General features: G+C 49.1%; 1 protein-coding gene across 2 annotated transcripts in view; it reads left to right on the forward strand.

Annotated features, from left to right (window-relative positions):
* The window catches only part of LOC119964845 (regulator of G-protein signaling 8-like), an 82,086-nt gene extending 68,734 nt beyond the window's left edge, over nucleotides 1-13,352 (forward strand). For both annotated transcript variants that reach the window (XM_038794900.1, XM_038794901.1), the window contains exons 5-6: nucleotides 11,370-11,536; nucleotides 12,613-13,352. In XM_038794900.1, coding sequence (XP_038650828.1) covers nucleotides 11,370-11,536; nucleotides 12,613-12,813 — 368 coding nt within the window. In that variant the 3' untranslated portion in view covers nucleotides 12,814-13,352. The remainder of the gene's footprint in view (nucleotides 1-11,369; nucleotides 11,537-12,612) is intronic.
* The last annotated feature ends 6,533 nt before the right edge of the window (nucleotides 13,353-19,885 follow it).

Consider the following 19,885-nt stretch of genomic DNA (forward strand, 5'->3'; position numbering starts at 1 on the left):
AAACTCGGCCAGTCGCGACCACGCTCGCTCGCCAAGACTACGACAACGATCCAGCTCAACGGACACAAAACGAGGTGCCTGCTGGACTCCGGGAGCACGGAAAGTTTCGTCCACCCCGACACGGTAAGACGCTGCGCGCTCCCCGTCCATCCAGTTAAGCATAAGATTGAATTGGCCTCGGGTTCGCACTCCGTCCAAATCACCGGGTGCTGCATAGCGGACCTCACGGTCCAGGGGAGGGTCTTCAAAAACTTCAAACTCCTCATCCTCCCCCGTTTATGCACTCCGGCACTCTTGGGCCTGGATTTCCAGTGCAACCTGCAGAGTTTGACCTTTCAATTCGGCGGCCCTATTCCCCCTCTTACTGTTTGCAGCCTCGCGTCCCTCAAAGTGGACCCCCCTTCCTTGTTTGCTAATCTCACCCCAGATTGTAAACCTGTCGCCATGAGGAGCAGACGATACAGTGCCCAGGACCGGACCTTCATCGGACCTTAAGGAAGGAGTTATCGAGGCCAGCAACAGTCCCTGGCGAGCCCAAGTGCTGGTAGTTCGGACTGGGGAGAAAAACCGAATGGTCATCGATTACAGTCAGACATCAACAGGTTTACGCAGCTGGACGTGTATCCTCTCCCCCGTATCTCCGACCTGGTTCACAGGCTCGCGAAGGACAAAGTCTTCTCAACGGTGGACCTTAAGTCCGCCGCCTACCACCAGCTCCCCATCCGCGCGAGTGACCGAAAGTACACCGCGTTTGAGGCAGATGGGCGCCTCTACCACTTCCTCAGGGTTCCATTCGGTGTCACAAATGGAGTCTCGGTCTTCCAATGGGAGATGTACGAATAGTCGACAAGCACGGTTTACGGGCCACCTTCCCGTATCTCGATAACGTCACCATCTGCGGCCACGACCAGCAGAACCACAACATCAACCTCCAAAAATTCCTCCGAACCGCAAAACTCCTTAATTTAACTTACAATAAGGATAAATGCGTGTTTAGCACCGACCGTCTAGCCATCCTTGGCTACGTAGTGCGTAACGGAATGATAGGCCCCGATCCCGAACGCATGCGCCCCCTGATGGAACTCCCCCTCCCCAACTCCCTCAAATCCCTCAAACGCTGCCTGGGCTTCTTCTCATATTATGCCCAGTGGGTCCCCAACTACGCCGACAAAGCCCGCCCCCTCATCCAGTCCACCTCCTTTCCCCTGTCGATGGAGGCCCGCCAGGCCTTTAGCCGCATCAAAGCGGATATCGCAAAGGCCACGATGCATGCTATCGACGAGTCCCTCCCATTCCAGGTCGCGAGCGACGCATCTGACGTAGCTCTGGCGGCCACCCTGAGCCAAGCGGGCAGACCCTTGGCCTTCTTTTCACGAACCCTCCACGCTTCCGAAATCCACCATTCCTCGGTGGAAAAGGAGGCACAGGCCATAGTCGAAGCTGTGCGATATTTGAGGCAGTATCTGGCCGGCAGGAGGTTTACCCTCCTCACAGACCAACGGTCAGTAGCTTTCATGTTCGATAATGTACAGAGGGGCAAGATCAAGAACGACAAGATCTTGCGGTGGCGGATCGAGTTGTCCATGTACAACTACGATACCCTATCCCGCGGTACCTGTGCCAGCGCACAGATTGACCACCTACGCTCCCTCCACACGGACCTCTGCCATCCAGGGGTCACCCGTTTTTACCATTTTATTAAGACCCGCAACCTGCCCTACTCCATTGAGGAGGTCAGAACCGTCACCAGGGACTGCCACGTCTGCGCCGAGTGCAAACCGCACTTCTACCGCCCCGAACGAGCGCATCTGATCAAGGCATCCCGCCCCTTTGAAAGTCTCAGTATAGACTTCAAGGGTCCCCTCCCCTCCAACAACCGTAACACATATTTCTTGAGTGTTATTGACAAATACTCCCGCTTCCCTTTCGCCATTCCCTGTCCCGACATGACCACAACAACCGTCAAAAAGGCCCTCCTATCCACCTTCTCCCTGTTCGGTTACCCCGCGTACATACACAGCGATCGGGGGTCCTCCTTTATGAATGACGAACTGCGTCAATTCCTGCTCAACAGGGGCATAGCCTCTAGCAGGACGACCAGTTATAACCCCCGGGGTAACGGTCAGGTCGAGTGGGAGAATGGCAACATTTGGAAGACCATCCTGCTGGCCCTACGGTCCAGAGATCTCCCTACTCCCCGTTGGCAAGAGGTCATCCCCGACGCCCTGCATTCGATCCGGTCTCTCCTCTGTACTACCACTAATCAAACACCTCATGAACGTCGTCTTGTTTTCCCCAGGAAGTCGTCCTCAACTCTCTCCCGACTTGGCTGGCCACTCCCGGGCCCATCTTGCTCCGGAAGCATGTGCGGGTGCACAAGTCCGGCCTGTTGGTTGAGCGAGTCCAGTTACTCCACGCCAACCCGCAATATACGTACGTGGAGTATCCCGACGGTCGGCAGGATACGGTCTCGCTTCGGGACCTGGCACCCGCCGGCGTGCGGCCTTCTCCCCCTACATCAACACCCCCCCCCCCCAACCCCAAATCTCCCCAGCGCCCCCCGCGCCCCCACGACCCAGCGCACATGCCCCCTCTCCCCCGATTACAGCGTCTCCACCACCGGCCCAGGGTACGGAGACACATCTACGACCGACGCTCCCGGAGGCAAGGACGACCATCGGCCCGACGTCACCGGCTCCACTGCAACGGTCCTCCAGAACACCACGGGCACCTGACAGGCTGATCGTGTCCATCTGATGAGACCATGGGACATTTTGTTGGACTTTGTTATTATTTTGTTGCACCTTAAGTTCGTAGTAGTAGTATTGTTTTTTATTGTTTTTATTGTTTTTGCTTAATGAGCCAGTGGGCAGCACACCTTTATTGATTTTCGCTGCTCATACCACCATTCCTCGGACCCCCCCCCTTCCACTTACACCCCCCCCTTCGTTCTCCACAAGGGGTGAATGTGGTGGTATGAATGTGAGCACTGCCATTGGTGCAGAGCATTGGTTCCCCATTGGCTCTGGCTGGGCATGTGCCTCTCGTCCGATTGGCTGGGACTAGTCATGTGACTGCTCACCAATTGGTCGAGAGGCAAGTAGATCCCGCCTCCGAGGCGGGGTATAAGTACCCAGGTTTCCCGGCGGTCGGCCTTTCTCTGTACTCGACCACCGGGCTAACAACTAGCTGACTAAAGCCACAGTTCGGATCCTAATCGTGTCTTGAATCCAATTGATGGTACATCACCCAGGCTGAGCAGGAGTACAGTACAACATATCTGCCAGATAATGGCACACCTGGCACCATGGGGATATGGGGAGGACACCCGCTCCCGGTGGCCATCAAGGTGACGGTCGCCCAAACCGTTTATGCCACGGGGTCCTTCCAGGCACCTGTAGCCACAATCAGAAGCGCCGTTCCAATCTCCAATTGTCTGTGAGGCGGCAACCCTTTCCTGGGCCTTGGCCAGTGCCTGCACAGAATGCCCCAGGCCTTGGACATGCTGATCCATAGCCAAAGCCCTCCACTGCACCTGCTGGTGCTGGATGGTCGCCGACAGCCCCTCCTGTAGTCCCTGGCTCTGCAATTGCATTTCCACTATAGATGTGACAGTCTGTTCCAGAAGCCTGAGACCCGTCTGGACAGCAGCTAGTTCCTGGGGTTGGTCCGCCCTCCGACCATCCGTCCCCTCGGGTGTTCCTACTTCCACCTGCTGTACTGGAACACGTGTATGGTGAGCACCAGATAGTGTCTCAGGAGCCTCTTCACTAAAGTGCCCAACCCGAGGAGAGTGTCTCTGAGATGGCGGAGGATGTTGGAGACAGCTGCGATAGGAAATCTGTGTTAACATTGGACTCGAGCTCTGGGGTGTACTGAGTCTCAGACGGAGGGCTGGTGTCCGAACTGCTCTCCTCGTCATTGCTCGGCTCACTGGGGGGGCACCGCCTGTGGCACCGGCTGGGGGCGGGGGACACCAGATGGACCTGCCCATCACCAGCAGATCCCACAAGACACATGATTGGACCACGGGCCTGGGGGTGTTGGGGGTGAGGGCGAAAATGAGGGGAGAGCGAAGGTGAGGGTGGTGTGGGGGTGGTGATGGGGTGGTGGGGGTTGACACACATGGCATGGGGAACTGCAACTCAGCAGGATCTCCCTTCTTTTCCCGCAGCTGCCCTCCAACCCAGCGACCTCCCTTTCCTCTGGGCCGCCATGTCCAGGACCCTCTGCTCTGCTATGGCTAAGGGCTGGAGATCCGACAGTCCCCCTCCAGTTTTCTCCCACTCCCGGCGGCAGGGGGCAGAACTGAAGATGGCAGTGTTGGACAGTACGGCGCGCATGCAGCCCAGGGAGTGGGGAGCTGGTGGTCTCAGTGACCAGGGCACCTCATCATGGTGGCCGGTATGGGTGCCAGCTTGTGGTGCAGGATGGGGGTTCAGCCGTCCTCCAGGTGGAGGCAAAGGGTCGGGTTAATAGTGTGAGACGGGGGTTGGTGCCAGGGGCACAGTGCTGCCTACTCACCCTGGCTGCCCAAGGAGGTAGTGCAGTTTTTCCCGCACTGCTGGCTGGTCCGGACAGTTTTACTGGTGGCGCTCACTGCCTCGGCTACCTGCACCCAGGCATGGCGGATGGTGGCAGATGACAGCCTTCTTCCCGGGCCGGGAACAGGTCAACAGCCTCTCCTCCACTGCGTCCAGGAGGGTCTCCAGCTTGGCGATGGTGAATCTTGGGGCTGCTCTCCTCGCTACCATCTTGTTGGCTGGGATGGTGTGTGTGTGGAAGTATCGCCGATCCACCTCCAGTATGGAGTCAATCACCTGCTGCTTGACTGTCCTTTGTTTCCTGTCGCTAAGGGCCCTATAAACTATGATTTCGCCTCTGATCACCACCTTCAGTGCTTCCCAGAAAGTGGCGGGTGAGACCTCCATGATCTGGTTGCAGGCTACATAATTGTTGATGGCTTGGGATATCTTTATATAGAACTCCTTATTGGCAATGTGAAGGCATTGGCCCGGCCCTTCTCCAACCTCGCGTCTATGTAACGTGGCGCATGGTCGGTGATTACAATCGCGGAGTATTCCGTCTTTGTTACCCCTGGAAGCACCCTTTTCCTTACGACAAAGAAATCTGTGCATCAGGAGGCCTTTGCACCTGGGAGAACCTCCACCAGTCTAACCCCTTCAGCTCCATAACGGCATTCAATTCTCATGCCACACCTGACAGGGTTCCTGCCCCGGGATTGGAACTTTCCATTGTTCCTTCCTGTACGTCGTTAAAGCTCCCCCTGGCACATAAGTCGGTGGGTGTCTCGGGTGGGACGTCGGCCATTGTTTTCTTGACGAATTCTGCATCGTCTAAGGTTTGGGCTTATATATTTACTAAGACTATCAGAACCCCTTCTCGGGTTCCGCTGATACATAATGTATCACCACTCTGAGTCCGCCATTGTGAATGAAACTGTCCTGTTGATTAGAATGGCCACCCCCACGACCTGGTGACGAATATGAATAAAAGCTTTGTCCCACCCAGCCCTTCCTTGCCTGCAGTCAGTCTGTCTCTCTTGAATGTGTCCAAGCCCTCCCCTCCCGTGGGGTCAACCACATTCACCTGCACACCTGACCCTGTTCGTCCGGGCCTGCCCTTGCTCACGGGCCATTCAAGATGGCTGTCAACTACTTCCTCATTTTTACCATCTCTACATGTTGTCTGCTGCAACCAGCGCTCTACCCTCCCTGTCTCCCCTCCCCTTCCCCTATGCCCTCTGTTCCCCCCCTGCACCCCCCCTGTCTTGTGCTTTCCCTTCCAAGTCTCCCATTTATCTTGACTTTACCCCCTTCTCTGCCTCCGCTGACCCACCCCCCATTTTGCCCTTTGTTTCCCCTGAAGCTCTGTTTTTCCTTTCCCCTCTGCAGGTGCTCAGACCCTCCCGGGAGGCACGCGAGGCCTCCTCCTTCACTGTACTCCCATACACCAGCCTACTCACTAGTGTAGCAGCTCCCCTAACAGTTGTTTTCCCCTATTTAACTCCCAAATTCCTCTCCCCCCTTCCCCCCTCTCTCCGCGCCTCTGCCAGTGGTCACCACTGCCCTTCTCGAATTCATACAGCCCACATTATTGTCATTGCCCTCTATAGTTGGTTGTCCAGTCCATTTTTCTGGACAAATTTGTTGGCCTTCTCCGGGGCATGAAAATAGTGTTCTTTGCCCTGGTACGTGACCCATAGCTTGACGGGGTAGTACAAGCCAAACCGCACCCTACTTTTGTACAGTGCGGATTTGACACCGTTGAGTTCTGCCCGCCACTTGGCCAGGTCGGCACTAATGTCCTGGTACAGGTGGATGGAATGTCCTTCCCACTTGCACCCTCTCGCGTCCTTCACCCACCTCAGGATCCGCTCTCTGCCCTGGTACCTGTGGAGCTTCACGATTATCACCCGCAGTGGTTCCCCAGCCCTTGGCCACAGCCGAAGATACTTTTGGGCGCGGTCTACCTCTGAGGGGTTGTGAAACCCTCCTCACCAACCAGCTTCTCGACCATCTCTGCTACGTATTCTGTGAGGTTTATCCCCTCCGTGCCCTCCAGAAGGCCCACGATTCTCACGTTTTGTCGCTTTGATCAGTTCTCCTGTTCATCATCTTTATCTTTCAACCCTTTCTAGGTCTTGACCAGGCTCACTATCTCGGCCTCAAGTTCCGCGATCTGGTCCCCTTGGTCTGTGGCGGCTTTTTCGAGGTCCTGGGCCTCGGGCCTCCGCTCCATATTATCCATCGCCTCCCTCATGGGGGCCATCGCAGCTTCCATTGCCACCTTGACGGTTGCCAGAAGGTCATGTCTCATCTCCTCCTTACGTCTCTGGGGCTCGGAGGTGATGAAGCCCGTCAATTTATCCATCAGCACCTGGGTCTGTGCTGGGAACTCTGCGGGGCCGACCCTCACCGGTTCTGTGACTCCACATGCGGTTCCCTGCTCCGAGGCAGAGGATTCCCTCCCCTCGTCTTTACTGACTTTTCGGCTGGGTGGCTGATTCTTTCCCATCCTGCTTGGCAGTGTGGTCGATGAGGGGTTAGTCTGGGGGATTATAGGTACCTTTGGTGCCGGTTGTTGGGGTTGAAAGGCTGTAGCCGAAATTCATAGAAGAGATCCACCTTTCATGTGACCACTCAGCTCATGGCTGCCACCAGGTGTCTCGTTGGGTCTTTTTAAGGAGGACAAGGCCATTCTGCCGATTACAACAGCCAGGACACAGTGCTGGACATTGATCTTGTCAGCTTATGAATATACATTTGAACACTGACCAGGTACACAGATAACCAAAGCTGATGGCCTTCCTTGTTTTCCACTGCCAGAGCGTGTGCTTGATCGCCGATTAAGGACCAGGCTAACACTCGTATTCCCAAATTTAGTGGGTGGGATAGAAGCAAAACAGTGCAACCAAAAGAGTAACAATGATTCAACTAAAGAAGCAAGGTCTTTTGAAATAGGTGACCCAGTTTATGTGAGAAATTTAGAGAGTGGCCAAGCTGGGTCCAAGGAATCTTTGCGGCAAAGGACCATTATCCTTTAAGTGCGTGTACCGGACAGGATTTTGAAGAAACATGTGGAACATCTGTATGGGCAAGAGGTGTCCCATGAGCCAGTGTTACAGCTTGGATGTGTTGTTGACTGCCTTGGAAAAGAGATTTCCAGTACAGTTCTAGATAATGGACTGATTTTCACCCAAAGGCAACTCCGGAAGCCACATAGTTGTGAAAAATAGATGCAAGTTGTCATGATATACAAACATGCAACCAATGAACACTCAGATTAGGACACAACCAATGCGCAGTCAGGATACTCAGAGGTGGCATCACCACAAGGGGGCATGACATAAACACTATAAAAGGGATGAGGCACTCACACCCTGCCTCTTTCCACAGACAGACATCTAGAGAGTTAGACAGGTTTGATCAGCAGCATCATACCCCAGCACGTGGCTTAGAGCAAGCTGGTACAGTTAGACAGAGTTACTACAGTTAGATTAGCAGAGAGTCGAACTCATTTGAGAACTGTGTTAATAGTTCAATAAACACGTTGAACTCATTTCAGAGTCTGAAGCATCCTTTAGTTAAGACTGCATCAAATAGCAGCCTGTGTTATCCGAAGCAGAATAACACAACACAAGTTTCCTCCGCTTATTGAGTCGTGCAACGTTCCCAGATAAAAAAAATAATGATACATTAAAAATTCAAGTGTGTCAGAAGCATAGCTTACTGTGCAAGGCCTTTAGGTCAGAAAGTATTCTGGTAGAACGTGCAGCCAAGTCCTCAAAAATCCCTCTGTTCATTCCAACTATCTTAAAGCCAGCTGGATAATGTAAACAGAAGCAGAATTGAAGGGAGATTGTGAAAGACAGAGATGTCTGAGTCACTGGAGCCTGCCCCATTGCCCTCGAGTCCCCAAAGTGTGGCTCAGAGACAGGGTCAAAGCGAGGTTGTTTTGCCAGGATTAGGCCATGGGAAAAATACTCCTGTCATGTGCTCTTGTTACGTTTCTCATGAATGCATCTTCTCATGCCTCTTAAATAGTTGCTGTGCGATCATTATTTGAATGCATAAAGGTGTTTTTTAAAAAGTCACCCTCACAAGGAGTATCGAACGTCAAAGCTGAAACCTTCTACAGGTTCAAGAGCCTTTTGAGTTTAGTGAGCATTCCAAGTAGGAAGTAGCCACGCAAAGCTATTGGCCGAGACATTCCGGTGTAAATGCATGTTTTGCTGGTGCTAATCGGCTTCTGTACCTGCAGTGTGGCAGGCAAGAATTGCACATTCATTATGAAATGGACGCTTGATTATTTGAATACGCAAAAGTTAGGGTCAATTTGATCAAAAAGGGAGGTTTGCTTCCCTCCCCATCACTCACTCGTTCAAAGAACGGGAGCTGTTGCTGATCTCTGTTCTCTTCCTCTTCCCCCCCCCCCCCCCCCCCCCCCTCCACCATCATCCCTGATACCCTCAACTTCCCTCCACCACTACTACCTTGCAGACTTAATAGCCCCATGCCCAATCTCCGACCCTCAACCGACCCCCCCCCCCCCCCTCTCCCAAACCTCTCAGTCACTTAATGTGTGTTAATGAGACCCAAATCCCAGTATCAGGTGTGACCACATTGGGCCTGGCAAGGCAGGTGCAGCAAATGCTGATTCCCGAATTTCTAGTTCATTATCTTTTACACAGTTCATCAGAAACAATTTCAAAGAAGAATTAATGGAGTATTCAAATCTAATCAATACAACTGTTTCTATAAATATTCTCATTTATTAAAGATTTGGATTTGATTTACTTGCAATATACCATAGCCCAAATTTAAAATTTGCGGTGCGGCGGCACAATGGTTAGCACTGCTGCTTCACAACGCCAGAGACCCGGATTCAATTCCAACCTCGGGTGACCGTGGAGTTTGCACATTCGTTCCGTGTCTGCATGGGTTTCCTCCGGGTACTCCAGTTTCCTCACACAGTCCAAAGATGTGCAGGTTAGGTGGATTGGCTATGCTAAATTGCCCCTAGGTGGGGTTATGAGAATAGGGTGGGGAATTGAGCCTTGGTAGGGCGGTCTTTTGGAGGGTTGGTGCAGACTCAATAGGCCGAATGGCTTCCTTCTGCACTGTAGGGATTCTATGATTCTAAAGCCTAAAATATAGGAGGAGCTTCCAATGGATGGAAGGGGCAACTAAGCATTTACTAAATTGCAAGAGGTAAAGAAAATGTTTCTTTTTTGGCCAAACTAACAAAAGGTTGCTATATTTAAGATGAATTTATATGCAGGATTGGCATAATTTTCATTTGTACATGACCCAACATAAACATTTGACCGAGATTGCTAGCTCTAACTAGCTAAACTGGAGTCAATGGGAATCAGGGAGAAAACTCTCTGTTGGTTGGAGTCATACCTGTCACAAGGGAAGATAATAGTGGTGGTTGGAGGCCAATTATCTCAGCTCCAGGACATCACTGCAGGAGTTCCTCGGGTAGTGTCCTAGGCTCAACCATCTTCAGCTGCTTCATCAATGATCTCCCTTCCATCATAAGATCGGAAGTGGGGATGTTTGCGGATGAATACACAATGTTCAGCACTATTTGCGACTCCTCAGTTAATGAAGCAGTCCATGTCCAAATGCAGGAAGACCTGGACAATATCCAGGCTTGAGCTGACAACTGGCAAGTTACATTCGTGCCACACAAGTGTCAGGCAATGACCATCTCCTACAAGAGAGGATCTAACCACTGCCCCTTGACATTCAATGGCATTACCATAGCTAAATCCCCCACAATCAACATCCTGGGGTTTACCATTGATCAGAAACTGAACTGGACTAGCCATATTAACAATGTGACTACCAGGGCAGGTCAAAGGCTAGGTCTCCTATGGTAAGTAACTCACATCTTGGCCTCCCAAAGCCTGTCCACCATCGACAAGGCACAAGTCAGGAGTGTAATGGAATGCTCTCCACTTGCCTGGATGAGTGCAGTTCCAACAACACTCCAGAAGCTCAACACCATCCAGGATAAAGCAGCCCGCTTGATTGCTCCCCCTTCCACAAACAGTCAAACCCTCTACCTCCAACGAGCAGTGGCAGTAACTGCAGTAACTCACCAAGATTCCTTAGACAGCACCTTCCAAACCCACGACCACTACCATCTAGTAGCAGAAATCTGGGAATCATACCACCTGAAGCTTCAAAGTCACTCACCAAGTCACTCGCCACCCTGACTTGGAAATATATTGCCGTTTCTTCACTGTCGCTGGGGAAACATCCTGGAACTCCCTCCCAAACAGCACTTTGGATGCACCTACGCCTCAGATACTGCAATGTTTCAAGAAGGCAACTCACCATCACCTTCTGAAGGGCAACTAGGGATGGGCAATAAATGCTGGCCTAATCAGCGATGGCCACATCCCGTAAATGAATTTTAAAAAGAGCAATTTTTAAAACATTATTTCAATAAAAAGCAGCAAGCTGAATCACAAATCTGATCAGACGAAAATTCCTACCACTTAGTTTGATTTAATTGAGATTTGGAAAATGGTTTTGGCATTTCTAGTCATACCTGTGAAAACAGGTCACCAAAATGTACCTCTTTGCCAAAATAACAATGTTCTCATGCAGCCATTTGTATTCCCACCTTCCCATGTATACAAGACAGAAATTCCTTACAAAATTGCCCCTTTAAAATGTTTCTGCACACAGAATTTTACATTTACAGTTTGTCATAGGAACACTTTTAACATGAAATGTTTAGATAATATTGATCCTCGCAACAGAAACAACAAACTGAAAAAGAAAATATTTAAGCTGTGGTAACCATTTGGCATCTTTTCCCCTTGGCAGATGGCCTGGCTGCCTTCAGAGCGTTCCTCCGCTCGGAATACAGCGAGGAGAACATTGAATTCTGGCTGACCTGTGAGGACTACAAGAAAACCAAGTCACCTGCAAAACTGGCTTCAAAGGCAAAGAAGATCTACTCGGAATATATAGATGTTCAAGCTCCAAAAGAAGCAAGTATTTGATTCTTTAAATAAAGCCTCAAAACGACAACCATATATGATTTAAAATTCCTACTTTGAATTGCAGACAGGGCACTCTTTGCGACTCTAAGGAACGTGTCAAATTTCAGGGTACCAAGCAAGTGCCCAGATGCAGTCCCACAAACCAGGCACAATGCAAAACTACATCATCTCGAGGCAGTTGTTAGAACACCATGTGCTCGCCACCCAGAATGAGCTTATATTTACAAAAAAGGTAGTTTGCTTGCCAGTGCGCCATGATAGTGACATGACTTTAATGAAAATGCACCATAGAATCATAAACATTTACAGCACAAAAAGAGGGCATTAATCATGTCCACACTGGCTGTCAAGTAGCTATCCAGCCTAATCCCACTCTTGGCCCTCAAGTCACAACACCTCAAGTGCTGATCCAAGTACTTTAGAAATGTTATGAGGGTTTCTGTCTCTACCGCCCTCTCAGGCAATAAAATCCAGACCCCCCACCATCTTCTGGATGAAAAGGTTTCCCCTCAAATCCCCTCTACATCTCATACCTCATACCCTAAATCGATGCCCGGTGGTCATTTGCCACTCAAACTAGGGAATAGGCCCTTCTTATCCACTCTATAGATCACTCATAATTTTATACCTTAATTAAATCTTCCCTCAGCCTCCTCCAAAGATAACAGCTTGGTCTATGCAAATTTGCCTCCTAACTAAACTTCTTCAGTCCACACAGCATCCTTGCAAATCTCCTCTGGATTCTCTCTCATTCAATCACATCTTTCCAATAATGCATTGGAGAATGGCATGCAAGTGACCACTTGGATGCAATCTCATGGTGACAAGACGGGGATGGAAAGTCTTGTATTTGTATATTGCCTTTCACCATCTCAGGTAATTCCAACATGTTTTAAAAACAATGACGGAAATTATTATTTTCTCACTGCAGCCCCGTTTCAAATGCTCAGTGAGGACAAAGTCTATCTTGGGACCAAAGCATAGTTCCCTAGAATGTGTTTTTGCCCAGTGTCAGTACACGTACAAAGCAGCCAGTCTAATCTTGAGTTGGTTCCCGTTCTCAGGTAAACCTCGATTTTCAAACACGGGAACTGACTAGGAAGAACTTGCTGGAGCCAACCCACAGCTGCTTCAATGATGCGCAAAAGCGAATCCACAGCCTGATGGAAAGGGACTCTTACCCCAGGTTCCTGAGATCAAAGATTTACTTGGATGTGCTAAACCAGACACAGAGCAACAGCCAGATGCAAAGGAGGTTCAGCTAAGAAAGGCTATACTGTACACGCAGAGTTCTCTCATATTGCATTGTCTGCACCATTCCAGTCATGAATTTTACTCTGCTGGTGTACATTATTGTTGCAATGAAGATGGGATAGATGGAAAACTTTCCTCATGGTGCTCCCTCGTTCTTGGTTTCCAGCCATTATATGGAATGCAGTTTTGTTTGACAGCAAGTCTTTACCCAATGGACTTGTCCCAGTGCCAGTCTCCCGTGCCCCAACCTTTCTTTGCCGTAAAGTTATTTCATATTATTTAGGATAACACTTCTGTTTTTTAACAACCAAGGCATGTCAAAACAGCTTTCCCTACCCTTATATCTTTGAGCTGGTAAGGCGCTAGAAGATCAAATATACAACGTTTTAGTGCACATGTATTTAAGTGTTCAAAGTGAAAACAGTTGTTATAAATCAAGTGTTTGTGATACAATGCTCATTTGTAGATTAAACACTGTGTATGTAAGGAAGACACACAATTTTATGAAGTGCATTTCCATTTGTATATTTATCATCCCCAGCCACCCCCCCCCCCCCCCCCCCCCCCCCCCCCCCCCCCCAACCCCCTCTGTCTGAATGTATTTATTAAATGCGAAATTGAATATACTGTCTCGTGAAGAAGAATTATTGTCTTCAATAGGATAACTATGTTTCTGGGACCTGTGTGACCTTTATCATTTCAGTGTAAAGCTTTGAACAGGAAAAATTGTTCATTCCAATTGCAGCACGTCGAATGACAACAGCACATTGAATTGCATTTTAATACATTTGACATGCAAAGTCATGGGATATAATAAATTCATTATCTGAATGTCCGCCTTGTTCTCTAATTCAGTAATCTATATAGAAATATAGAAAATTAGAAGCTTCTACATGTTTTACTTTGTACTAAATTTTACTGGAAATGACGTCTAGTTACACGTTCAAATTTCCCCCTTCTTCTTCTTCAGAAAGTGTCGACTGGTACAGATCTGGTGACTCAGATATTTTATAACCTGCCCTAATACTGGACACAAGCTTTCTTCACACCTGCAAACCTAATCAATATCTATTCACGTCCCATTGACATGGCCGATCTTTTTTTAGTCTAAAGTTCGCATGCCTACACTTCCCTGGGGCAATCACTGGGCAAGATTTTCCTTCTTCCCTCGCCTCGGGATGCCACACCATTTGCAGCATCCCATTCTGCTATCCCAGCTAAATTCAGTTATCCAAGCATAGCCCAAGGATGGACCTAGCCCTCTGCATGCCTCTATTGCTTAGTGCTGTTCTGAGTTTTGTCCATTCCCACCAGGCTATCTATTTTAATGGATGCCACAGAAACTGGACAGTATTTACACAGAAAATGTTTTCATCCTTTGTTTACAACACCAGGCTCAACGGTGTTTACAGTGATAGCCTGCATCTGCCCTCTCCCTTGCCTTGTATTTGCAGGACATCACGTTCTCTCTTTCAATCACACAGACTGCTAGAAAACATACTCTCATTTCCCTTGGGGAGAAGTCTTGCTCTCCAGCTGTTTGATGTCATCAGAAGGCAAGAGTGCAAGTCCAGTGTCAGGAGCGACGTCTTCTCGACAAGCAAGTCTGATATCCTCGTAGTGCAGTTTTTTTTCTGGTTGCCCATCACTCCCTTCCCACGGGGGCAAAAGGGTGAAAAAAAGCAAGGGTTGCCTCCTTCACTGAGAGGGTTTGAGTTTGAAGTGTTGTGCAATCAGATCACAGTCTTGTGATGCCAATTTATTCACCAGGACTAGTCCTGCAGTTTAGCAGAGTTGTTTGTTAGTTTTATATTGTTCGTACCCGGATTCAAACCTGGGACCCTTCGCCTGTGAAGCAAACGTGATAACCACTACACTACAGAAATAGTCAACCTAGTTAGTTTTATGTCTGGAGGGAGGTGCAATGAATCAGACCTGGCCAGTGGGACACCATAAATACAATAGGGAGCCTCTCACCCGCTTGATCAAAAAGGTAGATTTTGAAGAGCATCTTAAATGAGTAGAGGGAGACGGAGAGATGTTTAGAGTGGGAATATCAGAGCTTAGCCTAGGTGGTTAACGGCTTCCATCCTTTTCTCTCTGCAGTGTGTCTATCCAAATTCCTCCTAAAGTATCTACGTTATTCACCTCACCTACTCCCTGTGTTAGTGAGTACAATATTCAAAGCCCTGTTTGAGTAAAAAGAATTCTCCTGAGTTGTCTATTGGATTGTGACTATTTTGTATTTACAGCCCCTAGTTTTGGTTTCCCATGGAAGTGGAAATACCTCCTCTCTTTCTGCTCTTATCAAACACTTTTGTAACTTTTAAGGCCTCCGTCATCCATCAGTTCCCACTTTTTGAGACAAAAGAGCTCAATCTGATTGGCTTATCCTCTCACTTCTGGTTATAAGTCTGTTTCGCACCATCACTAATGCCTCCAAATTATTTTAAAGTATAGAGACCGCAATGCTCCAAGTGTGGTCGAAACAAGTTGGACACAGGTTTTTTGCATTTCAATTCTATCCCTCTCAAAATAATTTATTTAATTTTGTTTTAAATTGTGGCCTTGATTAACCTTTGTTGCTGCTTCCAATGATTTGAATATCTGTTCCCATTAGATTCTTATGGTCCTCTACCCAATGTAGGACAGACTCTCAGCCATGGGAAGGTGTCTTCGGAGGTGGGAGGGAAGGAAATTTAAGAAAATCATGGGCGCGATTCTCCGAAATGGAGAGAAACAGCCGACGTCGCCTATTTCCTCCCCGCCCCCGGGGGGCTAGGAGTGGCGGCACGTGAATCCCGAGCGTCTGGCCTTGACGCTTGCGTCAAAGCGGCGCGCCGGGAATGACGCGGCCGGCGGCGCCTAAGTGACGTCAGCCACACATGCGCAAGTTGACCGGCTCCAACCCGCGCATGCGCGGTTGCCGTCTTCCCCTCCGCTGCCCCACAAGACATGGCGGCTTGATCATGCGGGGCGGCAGAGGGAATAGAGTGCGTCGTTTACAGACGCCGGCCCGGCGATCGGTGGGCACCGATCGCGGGCCAGACATCTGATGAGCACGCCCGTGGTGCTCGATCCTCCCTCCGCCTCCCACAGGCCCCACACGTACCGGTCGTGCGATGTTCACGCCGGCAGCAACCAGGTGTGGTTGGCGCCGGCGTGCACCGGTCGGGTTCGTCAGGCCGCTCGGCCCATCCGGGCCGGAGAATCGCCGGTCGCCATGAGAAACGGCGAATGCCGATTCTCCGAGCGGCGTGTTGCATTTTGGGGGGGTGGGAGAATCGCGGGGGGGGGGTGCCAGGGCGGCGTGTCATGATTCGCCCGGCCCTCCCGCGATTCTCCTCCCTGGCGTGGGGAGCGGAGAACCGCGCCCCATGTGCGGGGCAGCTCCCAAGATGTTGGCCTTGTGGTCAGAAGGCCACAGCTGCAGCTGCAGAACATAAAGGGGCATTGCCTCCAAAATGGTGGCCTGTCAGCTGGAGGCCACACTTATTTATGCTGATTTCTGAAATCTTCCTGAATCAGCATAATATGAATCCAATATCAATGAACACTAAATACTATAGGACAAATACTAATGACTATCATATAGTATGGGACTATGCCAATGACCATTAGACAGAATGGGCCATGCCATTGATGTTGCTGCTTTTAATGGGTGGCACGGTAGCACAGTGTTAGTATGGTTGCTTCACAGCTCCAGGGTCCCAGGTTCGATTCCCCATGGGTCACTGTCTGTGCAGAGTCTGCATGTTCTCCCTGTGCCTGTGTGGGTTTCCTCCGCATGCTCCGGTTTCCTCCCACATTCCAAAGATGTGCAGGTTAGGTGGATTGGCCATGCTAAATTGCCCTTAGTGTCCAATAAAGGTTGGTGGGGTTACTGGATTACGGAGATAGGGTGGAGGTGTGGGCTTAGATGGGGTGCTCTTTCCGAGGGCCGGTGTGGACCCGACAGGCCAAATGGCCTCCTTCTGAATTGTAAATTCTATGAGAGAGAATGGGATCAGCATAACAGGGCTCTTGATACCAGTAAACATTATCAGTTATTAGAATGCACAAAAGGTGAGCTTGCAGCATGGGTTGGTACCTGGGATCTCGATGTTGTGGCGATTTCGGAGACATGGGTAGAGCAGGGACAGGAATGGTTGTTGCAGGTTCCAGGATTTAGATGTTTATGTAAGAACAGCGAAGATGGTAAAAGAGGGGGGGGTGTGGCATTGTTAATCAAGGAAAGTATTACGGCTGTAGAAAGGACGCTTGAGGACTCGTCTACTGAGGCAGTATGGGCCGAGGTTAGGAACAGTAGAGGAGAGGTCACCCTGTTGGGAGTTGTCTATAGACCTCCGAATAGTTCCAGAGATGTAGAGGAAAGGATTGCAAAGATGATTCTTGACAGGAGCGAGAGTAACAGGGTAGTTGTTATGGGGGACTTTAACTTTCCAAATATTGACTGGAAATACTATAGTTCGAGTACTATAGATGGGTCAGTTTTTGTGCAGTGTGTGCAGGAGGGTTTTCTGACACAGTATGTAGACAGGCCAACAAGGGGCGAGGCCACATTTGATTTGGTACTGGGTAATGAACCCGGCCAGGTGTTAGATTTAGATGTAGGTGAGCACTTTGGTGATAGTGATCACAACTCGGTTATGTTTACTTTAGCAATGGGCAGGGATAGGTATATACCGCAAGGCAAGAATTATAGCTGGGGGAAAGGCAATTATGATGTTATTCGTCAAGATTTAGGATGTATAGGATGGGGAAGGAAACTGCAGGGGATGGGTACAATCGAAATGTGGAGCTTTTTCAAGCGACAGCTACTGCGTGTCCTTGATAAGTATGTACCTGTCAGGCAGGGAGGAAGTTGTCGAGCAAGGGAACTGTGCTTTACTAAGGAAGTTGAAGCACTTGTCAAGAGGAAGAAGAAGGCTTATGTTAGGATGAGACATGAAGGCTCAGTTAGGGCACTTGAGAGTTACAAGTTAGCCAGGAAGGACCTAAAGGGAGAGTTAAGAAGAGCGAGGAGAGGACACGAAAAGTCGTTGGCGGATAGGATCAAGGAAAACCCTAAGGCTTTCTATAGGTATATCAGGAACAAAAGAATGACTAGAGTAAGATTAGGGCCAATCAAGGATAGTAGTGGAAAGTTGTGTGTGGAATCAGAGGAGATAGGGGAAGCATTAAATGGATATTTTTCGTCAGTGTTTACACTGGAGAAAGACAATGTTGTCGAGGAGAACACTCAGGTTCAGTCGACCAGGCTAGATGAAATTGAGGTTCAAAAGGAGGAGGTGTTAGCAATTTTAGAAAATGTCAAAATAGATAAGTCCCCTGGGCCAGATGGGATTTATCCTAGGATTCTCTGGGAAGCCAGGGAGGAGATTGCAGAGCCTTTGTCCTTGATCTTTATGTCGTCTTTGTCGACAGGAATAGTGCCGGAAGACTGGAGGATAGCAAATGTTTTCCCCTTGTTCAAGAAGGGGAGTAGAGACAACCCTGGTAATTATAGACCTGTGAGCCTTACTTCGGTTGTGGGTAAAATGTTGGAAAAGGTTATAAGAGATAGGGTTTATAATCATCTTGAAAAGAACAAGTTGATTAGCGATACTCAACACGGTTTTGTGAAGGGTAGGTCATGTCTCACAAACCTTATTGAGTTTTTTGAGAAGGTGACCAAACAGGTGGATCAGGGTAAAGCTGTTGATGTGGTGTATATGGATTTCAGTAAGGCGTTTGATAAGGTTCCCCACGGTAGGCTATTGCAGAAAATAAGGAAGTATGGAATTGAAGGTGATTTAGCGGTTTGGATCAGTAATTGGCTAGCTGAAAGAAGACAGAGGGTGGTGGTTGATGGCAAATGTTCATCCTGGAGTTCAGTTACTAGTGGTGTACCGCAAGGATCTGTTTTGGGGCCACTGCTGTTTGTCATTTTTATAAAAGGCCTGGAAGAGGGTGTAGAAGGATGGGTTAGTAAATTTGCAGATGACACGAAGGTCGGTGGAGTTGTGGATAGTGCTGAAGGATGTTATAGGATACAGAGGGACATAGATAAGCTGCAGAGCTGGGCTGAGAGGTGGCAGATGGAGTTTAATGCGGAAAAGTGTGAGGTGGTTCACTTTGGAAGGAGTAACAGGAATGCAGAGTACTGGGCTAATGGCAAGATTCTTGGTAGTGTAGATGAACAGAGATCTCGGCATCCAGGTACATAAATCCCTGAAAGTTGCCACCCAGGTTAATAGGGCTGTTAAGAAGGCATATGGTGTGCTAGCCTTTATAAGCAGGGGGATTGAGTTTCTGGAACCACAAGGTCATGCTGCAGCTGTACATAACTCTGGTGCGGCCACACCTGGAGTACTGCGTGCAGTTCTGGTCACCACATTATAGGAAGGATGTGGAAGCTTTGGAAAGGGTTCAGAGGAGATTTACTAGGATGTTGCCTGGTTTGGAGGGAAGGTCTTACGAGGAAAGGCTCAGGGAATTGAGGTTGTTTTCGTTAGAGAGGAGAAGGCTGAGAGGTGACTTAATAGAGACATATAAGATAGTCAGAGGGTTAGATAGGGTGGACAGTGAGAGTCTTTTTCCTCGGATGGTGATGACCAACACGAGGGGACATAGCTTTAAATTGAGGGGTGATAGATATAGGACAGATGTCAGAGGCAGTTTCTTTACTCAGAGAGTAGTAGAGGTGTGGAACGCCCTGCCTGCAATAGTAGTAGACTCGCCAACTTTAAGGGCATTTAAGTGGTCACTGGATAGACATATGGATGAAAATGGAATAGTGTAGGTCAGATAGGCTTCAGATGGTTTCACAGGTCGGCGCAACATCGAGGGCCGAAGGGCCCGTACTGCGCTGTAGTGTTCTATGTTCTATGTTCTATGTTCTATAGACCCATAACACCGCAAATGATTGCACTATTCAGGCTTATGCACATGAAGGAGTTGATTTTAACTGGTAAGATAAGATTAACTAATTTATATAGCTTTGCATAGCTTTCAACACATTGTGCATGACACTTTGGGAGCTCACCAAGATGGTATATGTCAGGTATTAGCAACTCTAAGCATTGTCTACCATTGAAGTTT

Source organism: Scyliorhinus canicula, chromosome 4 (genome assembly GCF_902713615.1).
Source record: "Scyliorhinus canicula chromosome 4, sScyCan1.1, whole genome shotgun sequence".
In the NCBI taxonomy this organism is placed as follows: domain Eukaryota; kingdom Metazoa; phylum Chordata; class Chondrichthyes; order Carcharhiniformes; family Scyliorhinidae; genus Scyliorhinus; species Scyliorhinus canicula.